This window comes from Sciurus vulgaris (genome assembly GCF_902686455.1).
Source record: "Sciurus vulgaris genome assembly, chromosome: 14".
NCBI lineage: Eukaryota > Metazoa > Chordata > Mammalia > Rodentia > Sciuridae > Sciurus > Sciurus vulgaris.
In genome coordinates this window covers 87709811-87730861 of record NC_136475.1, presented here as the reverse complement: position 1 = coordinate 87730861, position 21051 = coordinate 87709811, and the positions used below count along the sequence as shown (strand labels likewise).

Sequence of the window (21051 nt, the reverse complement as noted above, 5' to 3'; positions counted from 1 at the left end):
TTCCTTACAATTCTCTTTACCCCTTACAGTTAATCTCTGGTTACTACAAAATAATTCTCCTAACTGAAACCTCCCCTGTAGTTCCTGAGTAGACCCTGACTAATTTGAGTGAAGAGAGGTAACTGGTGCAGTAAAGAAAAGGATCAGGTCTTTGTTCAAGTATCTGCACCACCACAATCCAGTTACAGAGGCAACAGATCCTGATGAGAGAATTTTTCCAGGTGAAAAAAGCACTTCATCACCTGTAGAAAAATCTCAACATAAAGTAATCTAAAATAAAACCTATACTGGGGCTGGGGTTATGGCTCAGCGGGAGAGTGCTCGCCTCGCATGTGTGAGGCACTGGGTTCCATCATTAGCATAAATAAACTAAAGGTGTCCACCCACAACTAAAAACAAATTTAAAAAAATAAAAAAATAAAGCCTATAACCAAAGGACTTTCCATGAACATGAATTCTACCACATTACCAAAATATTTTCACATACCAAATAATTCTGAATTGAAGCAAGGTTGACCGCTGACTTCCTCCACTGCCTCTGATACACAAGATCAGTGTCCAGGCCATAGGTATGAGCCAAAGACAAGGCTTCCTCATACTCTTCACTTTCAATCTTTTGACAAAGAAACAGATAAGGAACATTAATGCTGCAGAACTATCCACAGGTCGCTATGACTAGAGAATGAAGAGGATAAGCGAACTTATACAGCATGTCACGCAATCCTGTGCACTATGCCACCGGAAGCTCGCTGACATTCAGAGAGAAATTAGATATTCTTGCAACACTTTAACAGAAAGATGAAAGACGAGTGATGAAGAGCACTTGCTCATGGAATCAAACAATGGCAAAAGCAGGAGTGGCAATACTGTAGCCTGATTCCTGGTCCAGGGCTACAGCCACAGCACTGCCAAATAGCACAAATAACTTCAATTGTGTATGCAGGATTGGTCACATGGGCTTCCCATGAAATTCCCTCACTGGGAAGTGGTCTGCCTTGTTTCCCTCAATATCTTTACTCTGTAGGTCAAAAACAGGTAGTTGATTGGTTTACTAGTAACTATTTCTGTAAGCATCCTCTGTACCACATCCTCTGTCCCACTTAAATGTAGATAAGGGGAGAGCTGGAAGCACACTTGTAATTCCAGCAACTCAGGAGGCTGAAGCAGGAGGATCACGAAATTGAGCCTAGCCTCAGAAACTTAATGAGGTCCTGTCTCAAAATAAAAAGGTGCTGGATGGGATGGTGAATGCCTGTAATCCCAGGGGAATGGGAGACTGAGGCAGGAGGATTATGAGTTCAAAGCCATCCTCATCAAAAATAAGGTCCTAAATGACTCAGTGAGTCACTAAATACAATATAAAAAGGTCTGGGGATGTGGTAAAGGACCCCTGAGTTCAATCTCCAGCACCAAAAACAAATAAATAAAACTACTGATATTTCTAACCTGTCAATGATCCAACAACCCCTCTTTAAATTTCTTCCTTTATTGAAAATTTTGTTTTCCCTGGAAAAAAAAAAGAAAAAAAAGTTTGATGCCTTCGCCCTTTGGTAGAAACAGGATATTCTCACCTTTCTCTGATAAAGCTCCTCTGGAGTCGTAGAGCGCAAACTGACAAGGCGGTAGTTCTTAGTAATGGTTCGTGGGCGTTTCCGCGGAGGTGCAAATCTCTCCATTTCAGTCACCAAGTAAAGACCTTGTTTTATGTACCCAAAGTAGCGAGCCTTGGCAGATGTTTCATGATCAGAGTCAGAATCCTCTCCCCCCTCATCATCTTCTCCAGCCCTCATGTCCAAGCGAGAGCGTTTGGGGGCAAGTTTAATCTCACACTGAATTGAAAAAGGAGATAAAAAATTAACAGTGAGGACTAAACATAATCTTTTAAATTAATGAAAAACAAAATTTTCTATTCTATTCTGGCTTGATTCATTACATGTGATTCACAATGGAACCCAAAGAAATCTAACAACAAGCACATACATCAACTGCTGTAAGACACACAGGGACGTTATCAGCTCCAAATCTCCAAAATTGAAGGGCTGTTTTAGTGACAGATCATTAATACAGTCTTATAAATAAATGCCTATAACTATTTTAGAAAGGAGTTGAGAATTTCTTCTACTTTTGATATCTCTGTATTTGCTGCGGACAAAATGGATGACAATATTTTTCATCCATTTAGAGAATGAACATAAAGGTATTTATTTGCTTTACCAAAATAGCTCTCCCCCTACCCCTTTTAAAGTCTAACAGCTTCACAAAGTTCCCAGTCTGAAAGCCTGGTTGTCAAAGATAACTTTCATTTCAGACTTAACAGAGCTGGCTTATATTTTAAGCTATTCTCTTTAAAGAACATCTTTAAACTCAGTAACAACTATGGAGCAAAAAAATATTTGTCAGTCTACACTACTGAAGTGAAAGCTGCTGAAGACTGTTCCTGAAAAAAAAGACTTAAAATTTTTAAATAACTAAAACAACTCTGAAGAATTAGCCTCTACTTTCAAGACTTTTGTCATGATAAACAAGGTTTTTTTGGTTTTTTTGGTTTCTTGGTTTTCAACTAAAAGAACCAAAAATTTTAAGTTACCACTCTTCGAGGAAGTAAGTTAAACATCAGGAAATACCTAAATGATAGGTCGTCTCATTCTACATTTTAAGAGAACTAATCTAGGAAAAAAACAAAACAAAAAACTATCATTTCAGTGAAGAAATGCTTTGAAGAGAGGATAATGACCACAAATTTACTCCTCTCACAATGCAAATTTTTTTATTAACCAAACTTTTTTAATACTGTACCTAAAATCTGATGCCAGTCACAGATTTTGTTTTTAAAGATTAGATTAGATCATGGAACAACTAAATAAAGTCTCATATTTAGATTTTTGGTGAGATGCATGTTTACTGGCACAGAGGAAAGCCTTACCTCCAAACTTAAAAATCCCCCCTCATGGGCAGCGGTGACTTGAGGTGATGGCTCAAACCATTCACAAGATTTGCCCAGCAAATTCTTCAGCGTTCTCACTGAGGACACAGTTAGAGCACCAGAGCATCGAGCCAAAGTCACTGCACCATTGGCCCACCAATTGACGTCTATCAGTGGGTAAAAGGACTCTTTATCTGACAGGAAGAAGAAAACGAATACAAATGAATCTGTGAATGTGGTTTTCTTAAGTACAACATATTTACTATAATAACTTAAAATTCAAATTTATCTACATTATGTGGACCCTAAAGCTATCTTAAATAATGAGAAAAAAGCAAATTGAAGTCATCGAATTTTTACTTAGGTAGGAGGTAGAGAATGGTATAGTAATTCATTTAACAAATATCTGAGTGCCAATAATCAAAGTCCAAAGCTCTAGAGATACAGAGGTAAATCAATTAAAGACCTTTGAAAGGCACACTGGTAATCCCAGGGACTCAGGAGGTTGAGACAAGGGGATCTCAAGTTCAGCATCAGACTGGGCAACTCAGCAAGTCCTTTTTCTTTAAAAAAAAAAAAAAAAATTATATGTATATATGTATATATATATATGTATATATATATATATATATATATATATATATGGCTGGAGATATTGCTCAGTGGCAAAGCACTCTTGGGTTCAATCCCCAGTACTACCAAAAAAAAAAAAAAACCCTAAGTGTATACTCAGGAAAGAGATACGGAACCATTTTCAACATAAGTTAAAAGGTAGCTAAGTACAAAATGTATGTATGCCAAGGTTGCAAAAGGTTTTAGAAAAAGGATGTCTATCACTTTCAGACAAACAAGAAGAGAATTATACCCTTTAAAAATATACATGGCAGATATATAATAGTTTCCAGTGCTGATTTTCTCTTACATATTTAACTAACAAAGGAAAAAGCATCCAAGGCCAATGAAGAATTTCTTGAAATTAAAGTGAATTAAGGTCCACCCAACTGAGGCATTCAAAAGAAATGCCACGATATTATCACAAATTCATTGTACTTTTTTTTTTTTTTAACCTTGGTTGTTCCACAAAATATATGATATGGGGTTTTAAGGCAATACATGTAACAAGTCATAAATTTAAAACATACTTAAACTAAGGAGAAAGACATTTTTAAATTAGAGTTCAGCACTATGAAAATAACTCATTATTTTAATAAAAAAAAAATCCTAACACTATTTTCTTCCAATGAAAGCCTAGGGCAATTCATATAAATAAAGAAGCTCAAGAAAATGTGAATGTTCCTGGGGCTTATTTCCCTGAGGGGAGGAAGGAAAGAAGAAGAACAAGTCATTTAAACCACATTCTTACTTCTACTTTAACAAATGGTTACTTTTTCTCACGTATTTCTGAATGAGTATTTTAGATGATTATTTAACAAAACACATCATTCAAAGTCTGTATCCTGACACATGATATTGATCAATCAATATCTGCAATGTTCTTTAAGTGTGAATTAAAAGCATATTATAATAAACATTTTAAAACTTGTGATTATTATTGATTTTGTAAGGGATGCTTAAAAATTCAGAGACATTTAACTTTGAGAGTTTCACATACAGAAAAATAATCCTGGGGCTGGGGGGTAAAGCCTAGAAGTAGAGCACTTGCTTCGTGTACTCCAAACCCTGGATTTGATCCTCGGCACCACAAGAAGAAAAAAAGAAAAATATTCCTTAGTCAAAAACTAAAAGTAAAAGAACAAGATAACCTTTAAATTTCTTTTTTGTTTTTTGGTTTTAAATCATCAATTAAATAAGAATTAGCACTTTTTTTCAAAGGCAAATCTTGATTTATTTCCTATTTATAAAAATAATGTGTTCATTTTTTAAATAAATTATTTTAAAATTGGAGATGTGTTAAAAACTAAAGAAGAAGGCTCAGCCAGCCTAACCCTAATGACCTCCCAGCCACAGAGATTACTCCTCAGTTTACCAGTTGTGGACCTCCTACAGCTATCTTCCCAGAGGCCTGTGAAAGGGCAAGTGCTTCTGACTGTTGACCTGTGCCACTTCCCGGCTGGCTGTGGCTCTGCCTTAACCTTTAGGGAAGCCTAAACATCAGAGAACTGGGTCTTCTGCCTGGTTCCAATGCTGTGAACTCCTGGTGTTTCTTCCAAGGTGAAAAGTTATCTAGAGATTTTATCATCTAAAGAATATCTTATAGGATAAGAGTTGCCTCTTAAGGTTTTAATAATCATATTTCTAACAACTCACCTTTCATTTTTTTTCTCTTCTCAGTAAAGAGCCTCCAGTTTGGATTAAGGTCATCATAACCTGGCTAAATATGAAAATATGCACATGACTTTTTGATTATGTAAGAATCATAATTCTGTAATTATGTAAGAAAATCATGTAAGAAAATTGTGAGTAAATCATTAATAGTTATGGAATTTTTAAAATAACAAAAAGAGATGATGCTTTTTTGTGATCTTGGTTACAACTAACTGAAATCTTCCTCACCTTCACAGTCTAGAAAAGCAATTTTTTCTTATAGTTTACAAGTGCACAGACAGGTATTATGACTCAGTTTTATAAATGAAATAGAATGCATAAGAACAATAAGTTAACAGTGTACAATTTACACAAATGAAAGCAAAACACACTAAGAATTCACCCTACACACACACACACACACACACACACACACACACACACACCTGTAAAGAAGGAATGCAGCAATGTTGTTGTGACTCAACACTAGCCTGGGTAGTAATTCAAGCTCAGCCCCTTGTAAACTGAGCAACCTCTCCAGGCCTTGGTCTTGAGAGCACAAAGACTTGTCTAGACAACCTCCATGTTACCCACTAGTTCTAACTTTCTGTGACTAAAAAATGTATTAAGTAAAAGAACATAATCATGAAATGTTAGAAGTTAATCCATTCATATTCTAATATCAAGGCAACATGGTATCATGCTCACCTGTGGGAACATAACAGTATGTCACTGTTCTCGTTAATATCGTTAAGTCAGACACCTTCTTAGCTTAATGTTCCTTACTTCCTCTCCAAATTACAACAGTATGGGAAAGACCAGTAAAAATTGCTAAGATGTTGAGAGGAAATGATAAATCATAGAAAAACATTCCCAATAGGTTGACTATAATTTACAACAATTCATTATATATTTTATAAAGAACTAGAAAAAAGGAGTTTAGAGATTTGGAACATAAAGAAATGATACATGTTCAGGATTCATAAGGAGATGATATGCTAATTGCCCCAATTTGATCATTATATATTGCAGACATGTATCAAGGTATCACATTGTATCCTATAAATATGACCAACTATCGTGTATATTAAAATCAAAATATTTAAATGTTACAAAAAAGAAATAAGTTTAAAGTGTTGCTATACTTAAACAAAATGAACTCTTTCATCTAACGCAACAAGTACATTTTATTATCCACTTATCAGTGGCTTATACTTCAGAATATTAAAATAGATATTTCTTTCCACAGCCTGAAAGAATTTCCTACTCTACTATTACTGTAGTAAATCACTTAGAATAATCCCTGGAAACAGAAGATGTAATCTTTAAATTTTAATAGGAAAAAAGTTACCGTATAAGGCTATTCAATCATAAAAGAGATGATTTTCAAAGAATTAGAAATCAGGAAAGTACAGATTGAAAATAATCAAATAAATTGGTATCTTATTTGACCATTTATGAGGCATTGTACAGAGTCTTTCAACATCTCCAAATTGCCTGGCCTGGCCACGCACACCTCACTGTGCATTTATATGAGAATGCAAGCACCCCTACTTAACATTCCAGAGTGCACATGAGCAGTGTGGAATAAAATTCAGATCTGTGAACTCTCAAGCAACAACAATAATTATGATTAAACTTTTTGGTAAATTTATAGACACAATGTAATCTGTCAAGAAACCTTGAGAAAAACATTTACAAAGAAATAATCTCATTGGCATAAGTACTACGAGAACTCAAAGTATGCTCTTCTTCATCAAGACAGTGCTGAGAAGGAGCACCAGGAACACGCAGCTCATCCAGTACAGCCACCACCTGCAGACACTTTGGGACCACACCGTCTTGCACGCTATTCATGGTGGGCATCTCCCACATTCAGAACTGTGTCATACCCATCCTATATTTCCTGACCCATTAGGGTGCCTGCTTTTCATAGTGGCTAAATGTTGAAGGCATAAATCAATTGATCTTTTAAGTTACTGAATTAATTAGAATGTCTCAGCTTTAGGAAAATAACTGACACTGTACTAGTCTTCTGACACCTACTCAAAAATGCAATTTCAGGCTGGGGTTGTGGCTCAGTCGTGAAGCACTTGCCCAGCGCACATGAGGCACTGGGTTTGATCCTCAGCACAACATACAAAACTAAATAAAAAATAATAATAATGTTAAAAAAACTGCCTTAAAAAAATGCAACTTCATCTATTTAGCCAAAGAATATCGTGCATTTACACTGTGGAGAAACAGAAGGGAAAAAAATCAGACATTACAAATCTGACACTCAAAAAGTAGAGAGTGATGAGGACAAATCACAATAATTCAAGGTCAGAGCTTTAACTACCTACAGAAAGATCTAAGTGCTAGGAGTCTTCAAAGAACAAAGAGAAAACTGTGCACAGGGGCTTGAGAAAGATGAAGGGAATTCCAAAGGCCTGAAGACCTGCATGAGACCTGGGTGCTGGAAACAGACAGAGGAGGACATTCCAGACACAGTACAGCCCAGCACAAGCGCGGAGGCAGGAAAGCGATCAGTTCAACTGGCCCACGGGACAGCAGATTTTCATTATCTTCCTTTTTGTTTGGGGTTCTGAGGGAGAAGTTAATCATTTTTACTGAAGTTAACATCACATAAGGTAAAGTTAACCATTTTTAAATGAACAATGACGTCACATTTAGTAGATTTACCATGTTGTGAAACCATCACTTCTATCTAGTTCTAAAATGTTTCTATTCCTCGGAAGTAAAACCACTTGTGCCTATTCCCTCTTCCCTGGGCCCGACCACCCCCAATCTGCTTTCGATTGGTACAGATTACCTGTCCTGGAGTTTCACACAGGTGTGTCCCAGGACAGGTGCCCTTCTGTCTAGCTCCCTTCCCTTGATGCAGTGCTCCCGAGGATAGTCCATGCTGTAGCACAGACAGCATTTCATTTCCTTTTTGTGGCTGAACAAATAGAGAGCATGAGGTGCTTATCCATCTCTCTGTTAGTGGGCAGTAGGATCTCCATCTGTTGGCTCTTATGATAGTGCTGCTATGAACACATACGCCCATGTATTTGTCTGACATCTATTTTAAATGGGGTGATAGCTAGCTATGTGCACTTCTGCCTTAGACCCCGTACACATACCAGATTCATTCTAGACATCTGAACTAAATGTTTAACTTTGTGATACTTGGGAGTTTGATAAAATTATGTGTAAAATATATTTAAGAAAAAAGCCCGAATAATAATCCAAACTTTCCTTAGCTTCAGACAAGGGTGACCCAGGAGCGGCCTGCAAGACCAGTAATCTGACACTTGTTCCTCTGCAGTATCCACAGTGGCATTCTCACTGTTCGTTCCCCTCATAATGATGAAACTGGCCTAAACTTCCCCTTTCCATCCCCAGGACGAGCTGCAAGGAGAATTGAGTATGGTCTGGTCACGCTTAACCACAGCTGAGACTCACTCTTCAGACAGGTGCCAGGCAGGAGCACTGAGCGCCCCATAACCCACAATAGAGCACACCCTAGGGGCACATGCTCCGGGTACCATGTGGATACAGTCCAAGAAGCAGCCTTCATGCCACTTCTCTTTGTATTTACTGGGGCTCAGATCATGTACCCCAATGTAAGGCACCTGGCATGCTGAGTACTTTCATCTGAAGGACCATGGGAAAGGGCCTGAGACACAAGATCTGACTTTGTCCCACCCTCCTGTCTCCAACCCCTCAAGCTCCCTGAAAACAAGTCACAGAAACCAGAATTCCTCTTTCCCAGATGGGTTACAGGGACTAGAGCTCCTCTCCACCAAAAGCAGATATAAAACTTAGAAAGGTTACTCTCTCCCTTCTCTCTTAAAGCCTTTCTTTTCAGAGGGGTCCTGCCTCACATGCAGGGCGGGTGCTACACAGAGAGATCAAGAAGAATCTGGATGGACAGATGGATAGACAGGCCTTGCTGGATTCCCCCTTCAGTCTTTGCCATTAGATCATATCCTTTTTGACCATCACATTTCTACGTGGTTGTCCATTCTTCGTCAACCTAAACACAATATACTGGAAACTAAAATGGGGCAAACTATGTTATGTGTATTTATGAATATGCCAAACCCCACTATTACACATGTAAATATAATGCACTAATAACACTGGGAGGGAGACCACTTTTACTGGATCTTTGGATCTTCATTTCTGAAGTCTCCAAGATCATGTAAAACTTTGAATCAATTTGTTATGGTTTTATTGGGGAAAGTGGCTGCAGATTGAACCCACAGGTACTTAACCACTGAGCCACATCCCCAGACCTTTTTTAAATATTTTATTTAGAGACAGGGTCTCCCTAAGTTGCTTAGGGCCTTGCTAAGTTGCTGAGGCTGGCTTTGAACGCACAAACCTCTTTTTTCTTGCTGACCCTTTGTTATAGGAGTTTCGGCCATAATTCTTATTCCACTCCTACAGTTTCTGGTGCCCAAAATGGGACAGCTGAGACACCCAACTAGTTCCAAGGTCTACAGATGAAATCCTGGAACTATTGACAAAAGGTCAGCAAAAAAAATTAAAAGTAAGAATTGTTTTACCGACTCCAACCCTTCTGAATCTCTACCCACAATGCCTGGTTGAGAACAGAAAGTAAAAACTATCTCTTTCCAAATTCAGGATAGCAGGAGAAAATCACTGACATTAAATAAAAGTATAATGCTTTTCTCTTATTAACCTGTCTTTTGTTATAGAAGTGTCTGTCATGACCTCACATCAGTGGGTGAGGAATCACCCTTTCTGCCCAACATAGTCTTGCTACTACATGTCAGAAAACACCCATGATGCCACTGCCTCACAGGGCAGCAGTAGTCTAGACAAGGGTCCTAAGAACATGGATGCAGGTTTTATACAGAAAGGCTACTATGGCTAAAGCCTTCCTCTAAAGATTCTATTTGCTGATTTATTTTTAACCAGTAGAATCTAAAAATAATGAATCCCTACCTCCAGCAGACACCTAAAAGCAACATTTCAAATGAATTTTTCATTCCACATTTATTAGTATTTAATAAGCTTGGCCTAAAAGTCTGTGGATGAAATGCATACTCAGTGCCCATTCTCAAAGAACTCAGTTTAGCAAAGTTGTGAAAATAGCTGTGGAGTCTATCTAGAGTCATCACAGAAACTGCCATCTTCCCACTTATCCTTCATTGATTCATCCACTTAACAAAATTAGTCTAACACCTACTACACTTAAAGAAATAAAATGGGAAATATGCATTTCTATTCCAATTTCTAGATCTACGGAAATACAAATAGGCAAGTAAATAAAACATTAAGAGAAAATTAAGGCCAAAAATGAGACGTAAAGATATAAATATAACATAAGGGAAATGTTTGAAATGAAAATCATTTGAGCCATTTTATTCTATTCCAGACATGAACAAAATTTAACACTCACAGATTTCTAACCAGATGGATTTTCATATTGACAATGAAAGCTGAAGTATTTAATCAACTCAAAACTGGATAGAAGTAAATCAGAATAGGCACTACCATAACTATCTTTAATCATTAGGTTTTACAGAGAAAACACTCAATCACACAAAGCATATTATAAAAACTAATAAAGCGGCAAATTGCATGAAGAAAGCCCCAAATGAGCTGAATTTAGAATTTTTGCAAAAAGGCTCAGGGTAGCAGTCACATTAGTTTATTCTGACGCAACATTTGAGCTGAAATTATATGCTGACTATATTATATATTACCAGATAATCTATTGTAAACTAATTGGTCTGTCCACTGATTTCCTAGAGCAGTCATAAAGAGGCAATGCTCTGCTCCACCTGGCTGACCCAAGCTCACTTGATTGAGGCAAGAGGAATGAGAAAATTCCAGCTGTGTCAGTATTTTTCAGAGCCTGCATTTCTCTTTAAAGGAAACACTGCACACTTGGTAAACCACAGCCTTACCCTTCGCTCTTATTACTACTACATTTGCACATGCTGGGTCCTCTACATAATGAACTGCAAGACCTCAGAGGATTGCTCAGATACACTGCAAGGTGCTAGCCCTCGCTGGTGCTCTCTTAAATTCATATGCCTGATTTGCCCAGATTTAAAAAAAAAAAAAATTCAATATTTCTAAGTGGAAAAAATCTGAAAAACACTTAAATCACCAATTAAAGCAATAAAGAAAGAAAGGCCAGTAGAGTAGAGAAAGGGGAATGGGCAGTGAAGAGAGAAGGTACTGAGGACTCAAAAAGAATTATATTCCATGCATGTATGATTATGTCAAGATAAATCTTACTATTTTAATGAAAATGCACTAATAAAAACTGGAAAAAAATTAACTGATGAAGTCAGAAAACCTGAATCAAATGGAATCTTGATTCTAACAGTGATTTTAGGTTAATCTCTTTTAGCACTATTCCCATCTATTAAAATGGGTATAAAAACATTTTTTAAGATTAGGGTTGTTTTGAGAGAAATATGAAAATTACTCTGTAAATAGCTAAGCCTCACCATACAAATTTATTTCCCAGAATTTTTCTGTAAGCACTACCAGTAGATTATGTGTTTTTCCTCCAAGCTTACATTTTCATGATATTAACATGTTATTTTAGCTTGTGTTTATAATTTCCCTTGCAAGACTATGCATTCCTTAAGGTTACTGTATTTCCTACTCAAGAACTCAGAAGAAATTCAAAGAACAGCTGAATTTTTATAATTATGTTAATAAGAATACAGAAATAGTGGGCTGGGGAGATAGCTCAGTTGGTAGAGTGCTTGCCTTGCAAGCACAAGGCCGTGGGCCCTGGGTTCAATCCCCAGCACAGGAGAAAAAAAAAAAAAAAAAAAAAAAAAAAAACAGAAATAGAAGTATTTATAAATACTTACAGCATACTAGATTTTAATAATACAGTGAAGTCCCAATCTAAAACACTCAATTACTTACATTCCCAGGATGGAATTGAAAGACTCAATAGTTATACAAACTCCTCTTGCTGGAAAAGGGTGACCCATCAGCAACTGATACCCCACTGTGCCACGAATTCTCCAGACATCTATTATAAAGCTAAGGGTACACACTAACTTCTTCAAGAGCTGAGCACACCTGAGAGGACTAAAAAAAAATCTCTATTATTCCACTGAGAAAAAGGATTTGTCTGTACTTTTAAAGATCGCCAAATAAGGCTGGGGTTGTGGTTCAGTGGTAGAGCACTTGCTTAGCATGTGTGAGGCACTGGGTTCTATTCTCAGAACCACATATAAATAAATAAAGGTTCATTGTCAACTAAAAAAACTTTGGAAAAAAAATCAACACCAAATGAATAATCAATAGGTGTGATTCCTGCCTTCCTAATCTATTACATAGAAATCTCATCTTTCACTAATAGAATGTTCCTAAACTATAACTAAGAATATGCCTAATATTGTGGGGATAAAATGTGTGTTGGACAAGCTGGCATACACCAGCCTAATAATTTTTTCTTTCACCTTCTTTTTTAATGTACTTTCCCACATAGATGTCAGATTCAGAAAGATGAAATCAAATCTCAGCTTGCCACGTAACACAAAATAAAGCAAATGCTCATCAGGTAACAGCTGATGTTATCAGAGTAAATTTTGTAAAAGAAAAAAGAACATCGTATACATGCACCTTCATCCTATTAAGCTATAAAGGTCTGAGAAAAGTGAAACCAGTGTGTCTGTGAAGAGGCTGAAGTCCCATGGGAGAGTTTGTGATGGAATGAAAAAAGTTAGGATGGAATAGTAGAAAGGTTTAGAAAAAAGCAGGAAGCAGGGAGAGGAGGGTCCCAGGAGTAAAGCCACTAGATGATCTGACTAGAAGAGATGACAACAAAAGAGTCTGCATTTTAACCAGTCACAGAATTTTAAAGAAAAATACGAATGCAAATAAATAGCTTCCCCGTCCCCAACTTTGGACCTAAACTTCTTTTCAGGCTAAAACTGGCTGGGATCTCAGAAGGCAGCGTCTGTTCTATCCAGATAGCCTTTTTCCAGGCTGAGCAGTGGTACGAAAAGAGAGGTCACTGGCCTGTGAGGCTGCTCTGCAGGGATGGCAATCAAAGCAGGATTCAGTTCATTAACTAGCTAAGCGCCCTCAGCAAAGGACACTACAACCTGCACAGTGGCTTCATGATGGCAACCAAGTCACGTTTCTAGTTGTGAGATCCCAAAAACCTACTTTTTCCAGTTTACACAGACACTTAAGGGGAAACATCTACAAGAACCAAATCAGAACAAACTGACATATAAACCTAATGATTAGTAAATTTTTAGTTTGAGAATCCAGTTGCATCCCTCATGACTGATAGATGGACTTAAAAGAAAAATGCTCTACCTGAGCAAAGTTGAGGGAACGCTGAATCAAAAGAACGGAAGGTAGATGCTCAATAACCAAACTACGGCACTTCCTAACACCTTCCCCTTCTAAAAGCTCAGGGTACTTCTATCCAAAGGTTCTCGCTGAGGCAAGAATGAAGACAAACGTCTACCCTGAACTCGTCTCTTCCCACCATGTACCACCTCTTCTATTTCTGAAATCCCCTCTTTTCACTTCCCATTACTTATCTGAATGCATGTTTAAAAACCACAGAGAAAACTACACTTATTCATTCCCAGGTTTCAAGGTTTTTAAGCGATGTTTAAGTTTCTTTAATAGTCTCTATAAAAATCTAATGATAACATTAAAAAGTAATAAATCATAATGACACTGATTGGCAATTAATGACAAAAAAAAAAAAGCCTAACCAGTCAAAAAGTTGAGTGTATGCCAATAAGTGCCACAATAAGACGCAATTTATCTTTGCAAGCAATAAAGGGTCCCCAGAATTTAAGTAAACAAAAGAACACATTAATCAATTTTGCAATGAATAGTTCTTCTACTATATACATGACAGTCTAGTACACTCACAAGATGAAATATTTAGAATGCTTCAGAAGATGATCAATATTTTTATTAGGTAAAGGAAAATAATGTAGAAAAACAAAGCCAGGAGGGGCAAACATCTTTATTACTCAAAGATTTTCACTATTTAAAAAAAATGTTGCCCAAGCATAAAAAGTTGCCAAATATGGAAAAAACATCGGGATCCTCCCAAAGGAAAGAAGCTGAGTACTCACTATCATCACACACTGACAATCGTGAAAAATACACAATATTTTTGGATCAATTACCTAAATAATGTCCTTTTTTCTGAATACAGATGGAAAACACAGATTTCATATATCAAGTCTCAGGAAGTACAATAAGAAATAAATGTCATACAAATTAAACTATAATCCCATCTCCAGACAGTTCAACAATCTGGTGAAAGCTCAGCTGCCTGACATACCTTGCTAAAGGTAAGGAGTTATGAGAGGTGATCACTCCACTTCCACAGGGAAGAAGTAAGTCAACTTAGCTGAGTTTCAAAGCAGAGAGAAAGAATGTGCCTTGTATTCCCTACTGGGACTGTAGGCCAACCAGCGCCTCTTCCTTTAAAACAGATTCACTAAGCCTGGTATGGTGGCACACACCTGTTATCCCAGCGGTTTAGGAGGCCAAGGCAGAAGGATCATTAGTTCAAAGCCAGTCTCAGCAAAATAGAGGCACTAAGCAATTCAGAGAGACCCTGTCTCTAAAAATACAAAACAAGGCTGGGGATGTGGCTCAATGGTTGAGGGCCCCTGAGTTCAATCCCTGGTAATCTACATTAATTGAAGATGAAGAGAAGCTAGGAGACAAAAAAAGTCCTCCCTCTATCTGTGCATAAGAAAAGAAATCAAATCTGAGAATCAAGTAGGAAAATGTAGAGCCACCTTCTTTTTCTCTGCTATTCTGAAAACAAAACAAAAAATTCTTATTAATAATTCTCTTACTTATGACATTTATCCATTCAGATAATTTAAGAAACATGCTCCAATTTTGGAATCATAAACTCTATCCACCAAGTATGAAACTTCTCATGGGCAAATAATGGGAAATTTAGGGTGAGAGAAGGAGAATTAACCTTTAAATTGGTGAAATGTAAAGTAACCAACAGAGTAAAAGATTTACATCATAAACTATGCCAAGTTGAGGAAGGATTTTTCTTTAAACCTCCACTCTATCACAATGCATAGCTATATGTGACCCTCCTTCTCCTTACGAATTTAAGTTATAATAGATGCTGACTGAACCTGTTACTAAAACACAAAACTATCTAATCCTTAAAACTGGTAATTTCAAGACACTAAAAATGGAAATGTTCCATCTGTGTCTACATTAGAGCAACTCACCTTTGAGTGAAGAGAAGGGAACTCCTTTCAAGCCTTAAGAAAGCATATTACTGGCATTAAGATGTATAAAGAATTATAACCCTTTAAGGATTTGACCTTCCAAATCTTTGATCATACTAACTTTTGCTGAAACTTTAACATTTTCATTCTGTATTTTTAGAATGTAAAGAAGGGGGATAAAAGAATAGTTCAATTAACAGACAACACCTGGTATACAGAGTATATTGAACTACACATTAAAATCAGTACATGCAGCTAGGCACGGTGGCACATGCCTGTATTCCCAGCAACCCAGAAGGTTAAGGCAGGAGGATCCCAAGTTCAAAGCCAGTCTCAGCAAATTAGAGAGGCCCTAAGTAACTAAGCAAGACTCTGTTTCAAAATAAAAAATAAAAAGGGTTGGGGATGTGGCTCAGTTGTTAAGAACCCCTGGGTTCAATCCCTGGTACCAAAAAAAAGAAAAAAGAAAAACAAATCAGTGCACAGTACTAGTCTATTATTAATTTGTCCTGCTGTACTGACATCAACTGATATTATAATTTAACTGAAAAACAGGACAGTTTTGGAATGATGAAATAATATATGTGCTATAAAAAATTTTCAACAAAATAAATGACTACAGACAGTACTCACCCTTAAGAGAGACATACCTGCTCATTTTGATGCCATATTCCTTGTTGCTTCAGAGATGGGATGGCCCAGATGCTAAGTTTCCCTGAGAAATGAATGGCGGCAAGGAGGTTTCCTTGTGGGGAAAGGCTCATCTTGAAGATTCCATCCTGTACAAAAATCATACAGTCAGAGCAAAGGACTTGTCAACAAGTACAAACAACACTCAGAATTAAATGACAGTCATCAGGGTGCCATGTTATGAATGATCGTGTGTCATTAATCATATACATGTGCTCCAGCACACCCCCTGACCTTAACAAGTTTGTTACTTTATAGCAGCACAATCTACTTAAAACCCTGAACCCAAATATGCAAATATTCTAAAAATATTTCTTCAAACATCAATTATCATGGGTTCTCAATAACTTTTATGGGTTTGTTTTTATAGATTATGAATTCCTTAAAATGCAGACCCACATTTGGGAGTGATGGTTAAGGGGTACAGGGTCTTTTTCAGGGTAATAAAATTATACAATGAATAAAACTAATTGAGATGGCTATAAAGTTCTGTGCATACACTAAAAATCAGTGAATTGTATACCTGAAATGAGAGAACCGTACTGTATGTAAATATTTCAAAAAAGCTGTTCCAAAAAAAGGCATTAAACTACACGTTTGCTTGATACAATTTCCTCTAGCTTCCTACTGACATTAAACCACTAGCTCGAATGTCCATTTGATTTTTTTCTTAATTAAAAACACTAATTAAAGCTTTCTACCACTGGCAGTAATATTTAGAGTAGGAATTGTACCTTCTCTCAAGTAGTGTGTTAAAGTTTAACTGTCCTTTCTAAGAGAAAGAATTTTTAATGTTAAATATCAGATCTTTGTACTAAAATGAGCTTAAACTGATTATAAATATAGCAGGATCACATTGGTCATGCAATCATATATATATATATACATATATATACATATATACATATATGTATATATATATATATGATGTAATAATGTCTGTTTCATTCTACCATCATTCCTACCTCCATACCCACTCCCCTCCATTCACTCTACTCTATCTAATATAAAATAACTCTATTCTTTCCTATTGTGAATTAGCATCCACATATCAGAAAACATTCAGTCTTTGGTTTTTGGGGGTTGGTTTATTTCACTTAGCATGATATTCTCCAACTCCATCCATTTACCAATAAATGCCATAATTTCATTCTTATTTAAAGCTGAGTTATATTCCAAAGTACATAATTCACAAAGTCTTTTTAAGAAGCTCAAATAGCTAAGGATGCTGGTACAGTATGCTCACAAACAAGGATCAAAATGCAATGGAATAAATGGCTTGCTCCTCCCTCCTTTTACTCCATCACAGGGAATCCTCATAGAATGAGAAAGTTGAGTTTCTATCACAAGAGAATAACCAATAGCAGGGGTTGAGACCACACAAGCTGGAGCTCTGAGGAGGTAAATGGAGCCAAAGGAAGGTGGTCATTTATACAGGTTGAACAGACTTACAGCGGCCTACTAATATGCTGAAGCAATTAATAAACAGTTGTGTGTACCAGACATGATACAAACAAGAGTTGTGAATATCAAGTCCCAAATAATTCCTGTTCTTAATAAACCTCTATTAGTCCAAATAAATATGGAAAACAAAACCCAAATGCCTGTGGATTCACTAGCCCAACAAACTGATATGTTCCAATGGTGTTGTCTGATACTGTCCAAAACGGTACTTCCAGTGCAAAGCCTTCCCCTTCCTGCCTAAGGAACTCTTCCTCACTTCACAATTAGACCAAGTGTCACCTCCAGAGCTGAATGCTCCCTCTTCTGCTCTTCAGTAGTACTGTGTGCTTCATGTAAGGTTAGGTTACAGAAGGTGCTGCCTTGGCTCTGCCTCTGTTTCCCTCACTACACACGGGTTCCTTGAGGAGGTGATATACTTCTATTCTCTATCTCTGAGCAAGTGCTTGCTAACTGATGAAAGAATAAATGAATACTGAAATTTCACATTCTCGCTTAATTACAGTCAATAGAATTTTTTTTAAAAATGAACCCTTTAAATTTTGTTAAAAATAAAGTTATTATTTAGATAACAATGAGAAAGAGATTCAGAGAGAAAGGCAAAGTAACGCTCCTGTGTATGGTAATGAAAAGACCAACAAGGCAACTTAGTAAATCAGAAAAAAATGAACTTAGAGGCAGAAGCCAAGTCATTTAGTCTTGCCAATTTTTCTTTGTCTGCAGAATAAAGACAACTCTGTAAAATAATTAAAAAGAATGCAAACTAGAAAACAGTATAAATATTCAAAGTATTAAAAATGAAAGTGACTTTCTAGACACAAGGAGCAGGGAGAGCTTTTTCTCATCACTACAGACAGAATGGCAAATCTATCCAGAATACATGATTTACTGAAGTCAATGGCAGAGAAATAATTAGAACCTAAAATTTAAAATACATGAAATGCAAATGCAGGAACAGAATGCTTATTACATTTCTCCCCTTGGCTTAGTAAATAAATTGAAGAAGCAGAAAAATTAGGCTATTTGATTCTTCCCATGACAGGAGTATGAACTGATTCTCCCATGTAAGTCAAAACTCTTTTGAAGTCACACTGAGAGCAAATATAACCAGATCCCTTGGAGGCAATTCCCATATGTATCACTTATATTCAGAATGAAACTGTCCAACCCATTGTCATGAACCCATGCTTCTCTAAGTATCAAACAGTAAAATAAATGATACCTTAAACCCTGAATCAACATGGCTCCTTCTTGTATCTTGGAATGGCAATAATCTCAAACTTAAGACGGATTTTTTTAATTTTATAAGAAACAAAAAAAGAAGAATCTATTGTGAAAAAGAATAAAAAATTCACAAGTTTTTAAGATAAGAAATTCATAGATATATAATGCCTCTAGGAGAATTCTCTAGGCTGTCTTCAGAACTCAAGAGAACTAGGCTCAGTTTCTATATTTTCTTTAAATTTTTCTGAGTTAAGATTGATACATATTAAAGTAAACAAATCTTGAGTAACTATAAATCCTTACTAGTGCCTATAATTGCATAGTGCATAATTATGAATACACCCAGATGAAGATCTAGAATATTTAGAGTTCACTCAACTTTAACCTTACAGGAACCCTGGTAAAAATGTTTCAGAAGCACAAGGTTAAGCAAATTTGCATTACCTGTTCTTGTCCCTGGCGACTGTAAAACTTGACACTTAACATCCTTAATAATCCCAGTGTCTTTGGTACCTACAAAATAAATGCATATCAAACAACAAAAAATTAATGAAATGATTTGTCACTATATAAATTATTTTATCATGAAAACAAAACTATAGCAAATCAAGTTTATTTTTTAAATTGTTAAGAAAATCCCCCCCCCAAAAAAAAAAAATTCCCACCAGGTGTCAAGGATCTTGGTGAGATTCTTATCTGTTGTTGTTGTTGTTGTTGTTGTTGTTTTGCGGAGAGGACCTAACAACTGGTAAAATCTTACAAAATATATTCAACATCAAATTTTTTAAAAAATATAAATGTCTAACACAATTTATAATATCAGAATCTACCACAAGTTCTCAACTGAGACTGTCCCAGGTTACCATTTATCCTAACATCACTATGGAAAAGTTCAAAATCTCCAATAGAAATTTTATTCATTAAAAAATTGATGCTAAACTCTTAAAATACTGGGGAAAGATTTATCATTTAGAAACCAATATTTAAAATAATTTAATATAACACAAGACCAATATTTAAAATAATATAACACAAGACCAATTTAAGAACTATATTTACAAAACCAAGAAAGGAGAACAATTTTAAAACTGGAAAATAAGTGTTATTGAGCATGTCAACAATTTGGAACCCCTATATATCACTAATGGAAACCTGAGAAGGTATAGTCACTGTGAAAAAGTCTGGTATTTCTCAAAGTTAAAGAGAAAATTATCACACGAGCTCGCAATTCTTCCCTAGGTTTATGCCCAAAATAATTAAAACAAGTATTCAAATACTTGTCCATGAATACTCAGAAATGTTGCTCATAATCACTGAAAAATGGAAACAACCCAAATATGCAGTAATGAATTAATGTATAAAAATATGTTGTATATGCATACCTATTATTAAGCCATCAGAAGGAATGAAGTACTAACACATGCTACATAATGGCTGGACCTTAAAAACCTTTAGTAAGTCAAAGAAGCCAGGTACCAGAGATCACATAAATGTATGATTCCATTTATATGAAATATTTAGAAGAGGTAAAATCTACAGACAGAAAGCAAGCCAGTGGTTTCCAGGAGCTAGGGAGAGGGGGAAAAAAAAGAAAGCAACTACTTAATAGATAAGGGGTTTCCTTTTGGGATGGTAAAGATGATTTGGAACTAGATGGTATTGATGGTTTCACAACATTGTAAATGTACTAAATGTCACTGAATTGTATACTTTAAAATAGATATGGTTTATTTTATGCTATATGAATTTTACCCCAGTTAAAACTGGGGGGGGGGGCAAAAGGAGATGCTGTTAAATTGAGATTAAAAATTTTGACATGAGAACCTCTCAGTAGCTGAAGTACTAAAGGTCTAGCTTCACTTCTCCCTGTATATCCTCAAAAAAAAAAAAAAAAGAAAAAGAAAAGATATCTTAGTGAAAACCACACCCTCAGCTTATTAAGATATATGAAACTCAACTTTAAAATAACTGCATAAAATGAGAAAAATCACCATATCCCACTGTGTCATCTTCATTGCTCCTGCCAACCCCCAAGGTCCCCACTCAACCCCACTCCAAACACCCTCAATGCTTGATGGCAAACAAAGGCAGAGTGAAAAAAATACTGCAGGGCCCAATGGGGGCAGTCGAGAAGCCAGCAAAGTTGCAGGTCCATTGAAATCCACAGCTAACAAGGCTGAATCTGAGTCTGAAAACACTAAAATAAAAAAAGCACCTGCATCAATTAGTCACAGACTACAGGGA

At 36.3% G+C, this 21051-nt stretch overlaps 1 protein-coding gene across 1 annotated transcript in view; it reads right to left on the bottom strand.

The window, feature by feature from the left end:
- Positions 1–21051, bottom strand: part of NBAS (NBAS subunit of NRZ tethering complex) — a 343098-nt gene that overhangs the window by 247029 nt on the left and 75018 nt on the right. The window contains exons 11-16 of the mRNA XM_079111365.1: positions 19252–19320; positions 16083–16211; positions 5192–5255; positions 2924–3117; positions 1572–1829; positions 488–613 (exon numbers count right to left, since the gene is read on the bottom strand). Of these exons, the coding sequence (XP_078967491.1) occupies positions 488–613; positions 1572–1829; positions 2924–3117; positions 5192–5255; positions 16083–16211; positions 19252–19320 (840 nt within the window). The remainder of the gene's footprint in view (positions 1–487; positions 614–1571; positions 1830–2923; positions 3118–5191; positions 5256–16082; positions 16212–19251; positions 19321–21051) is intronic.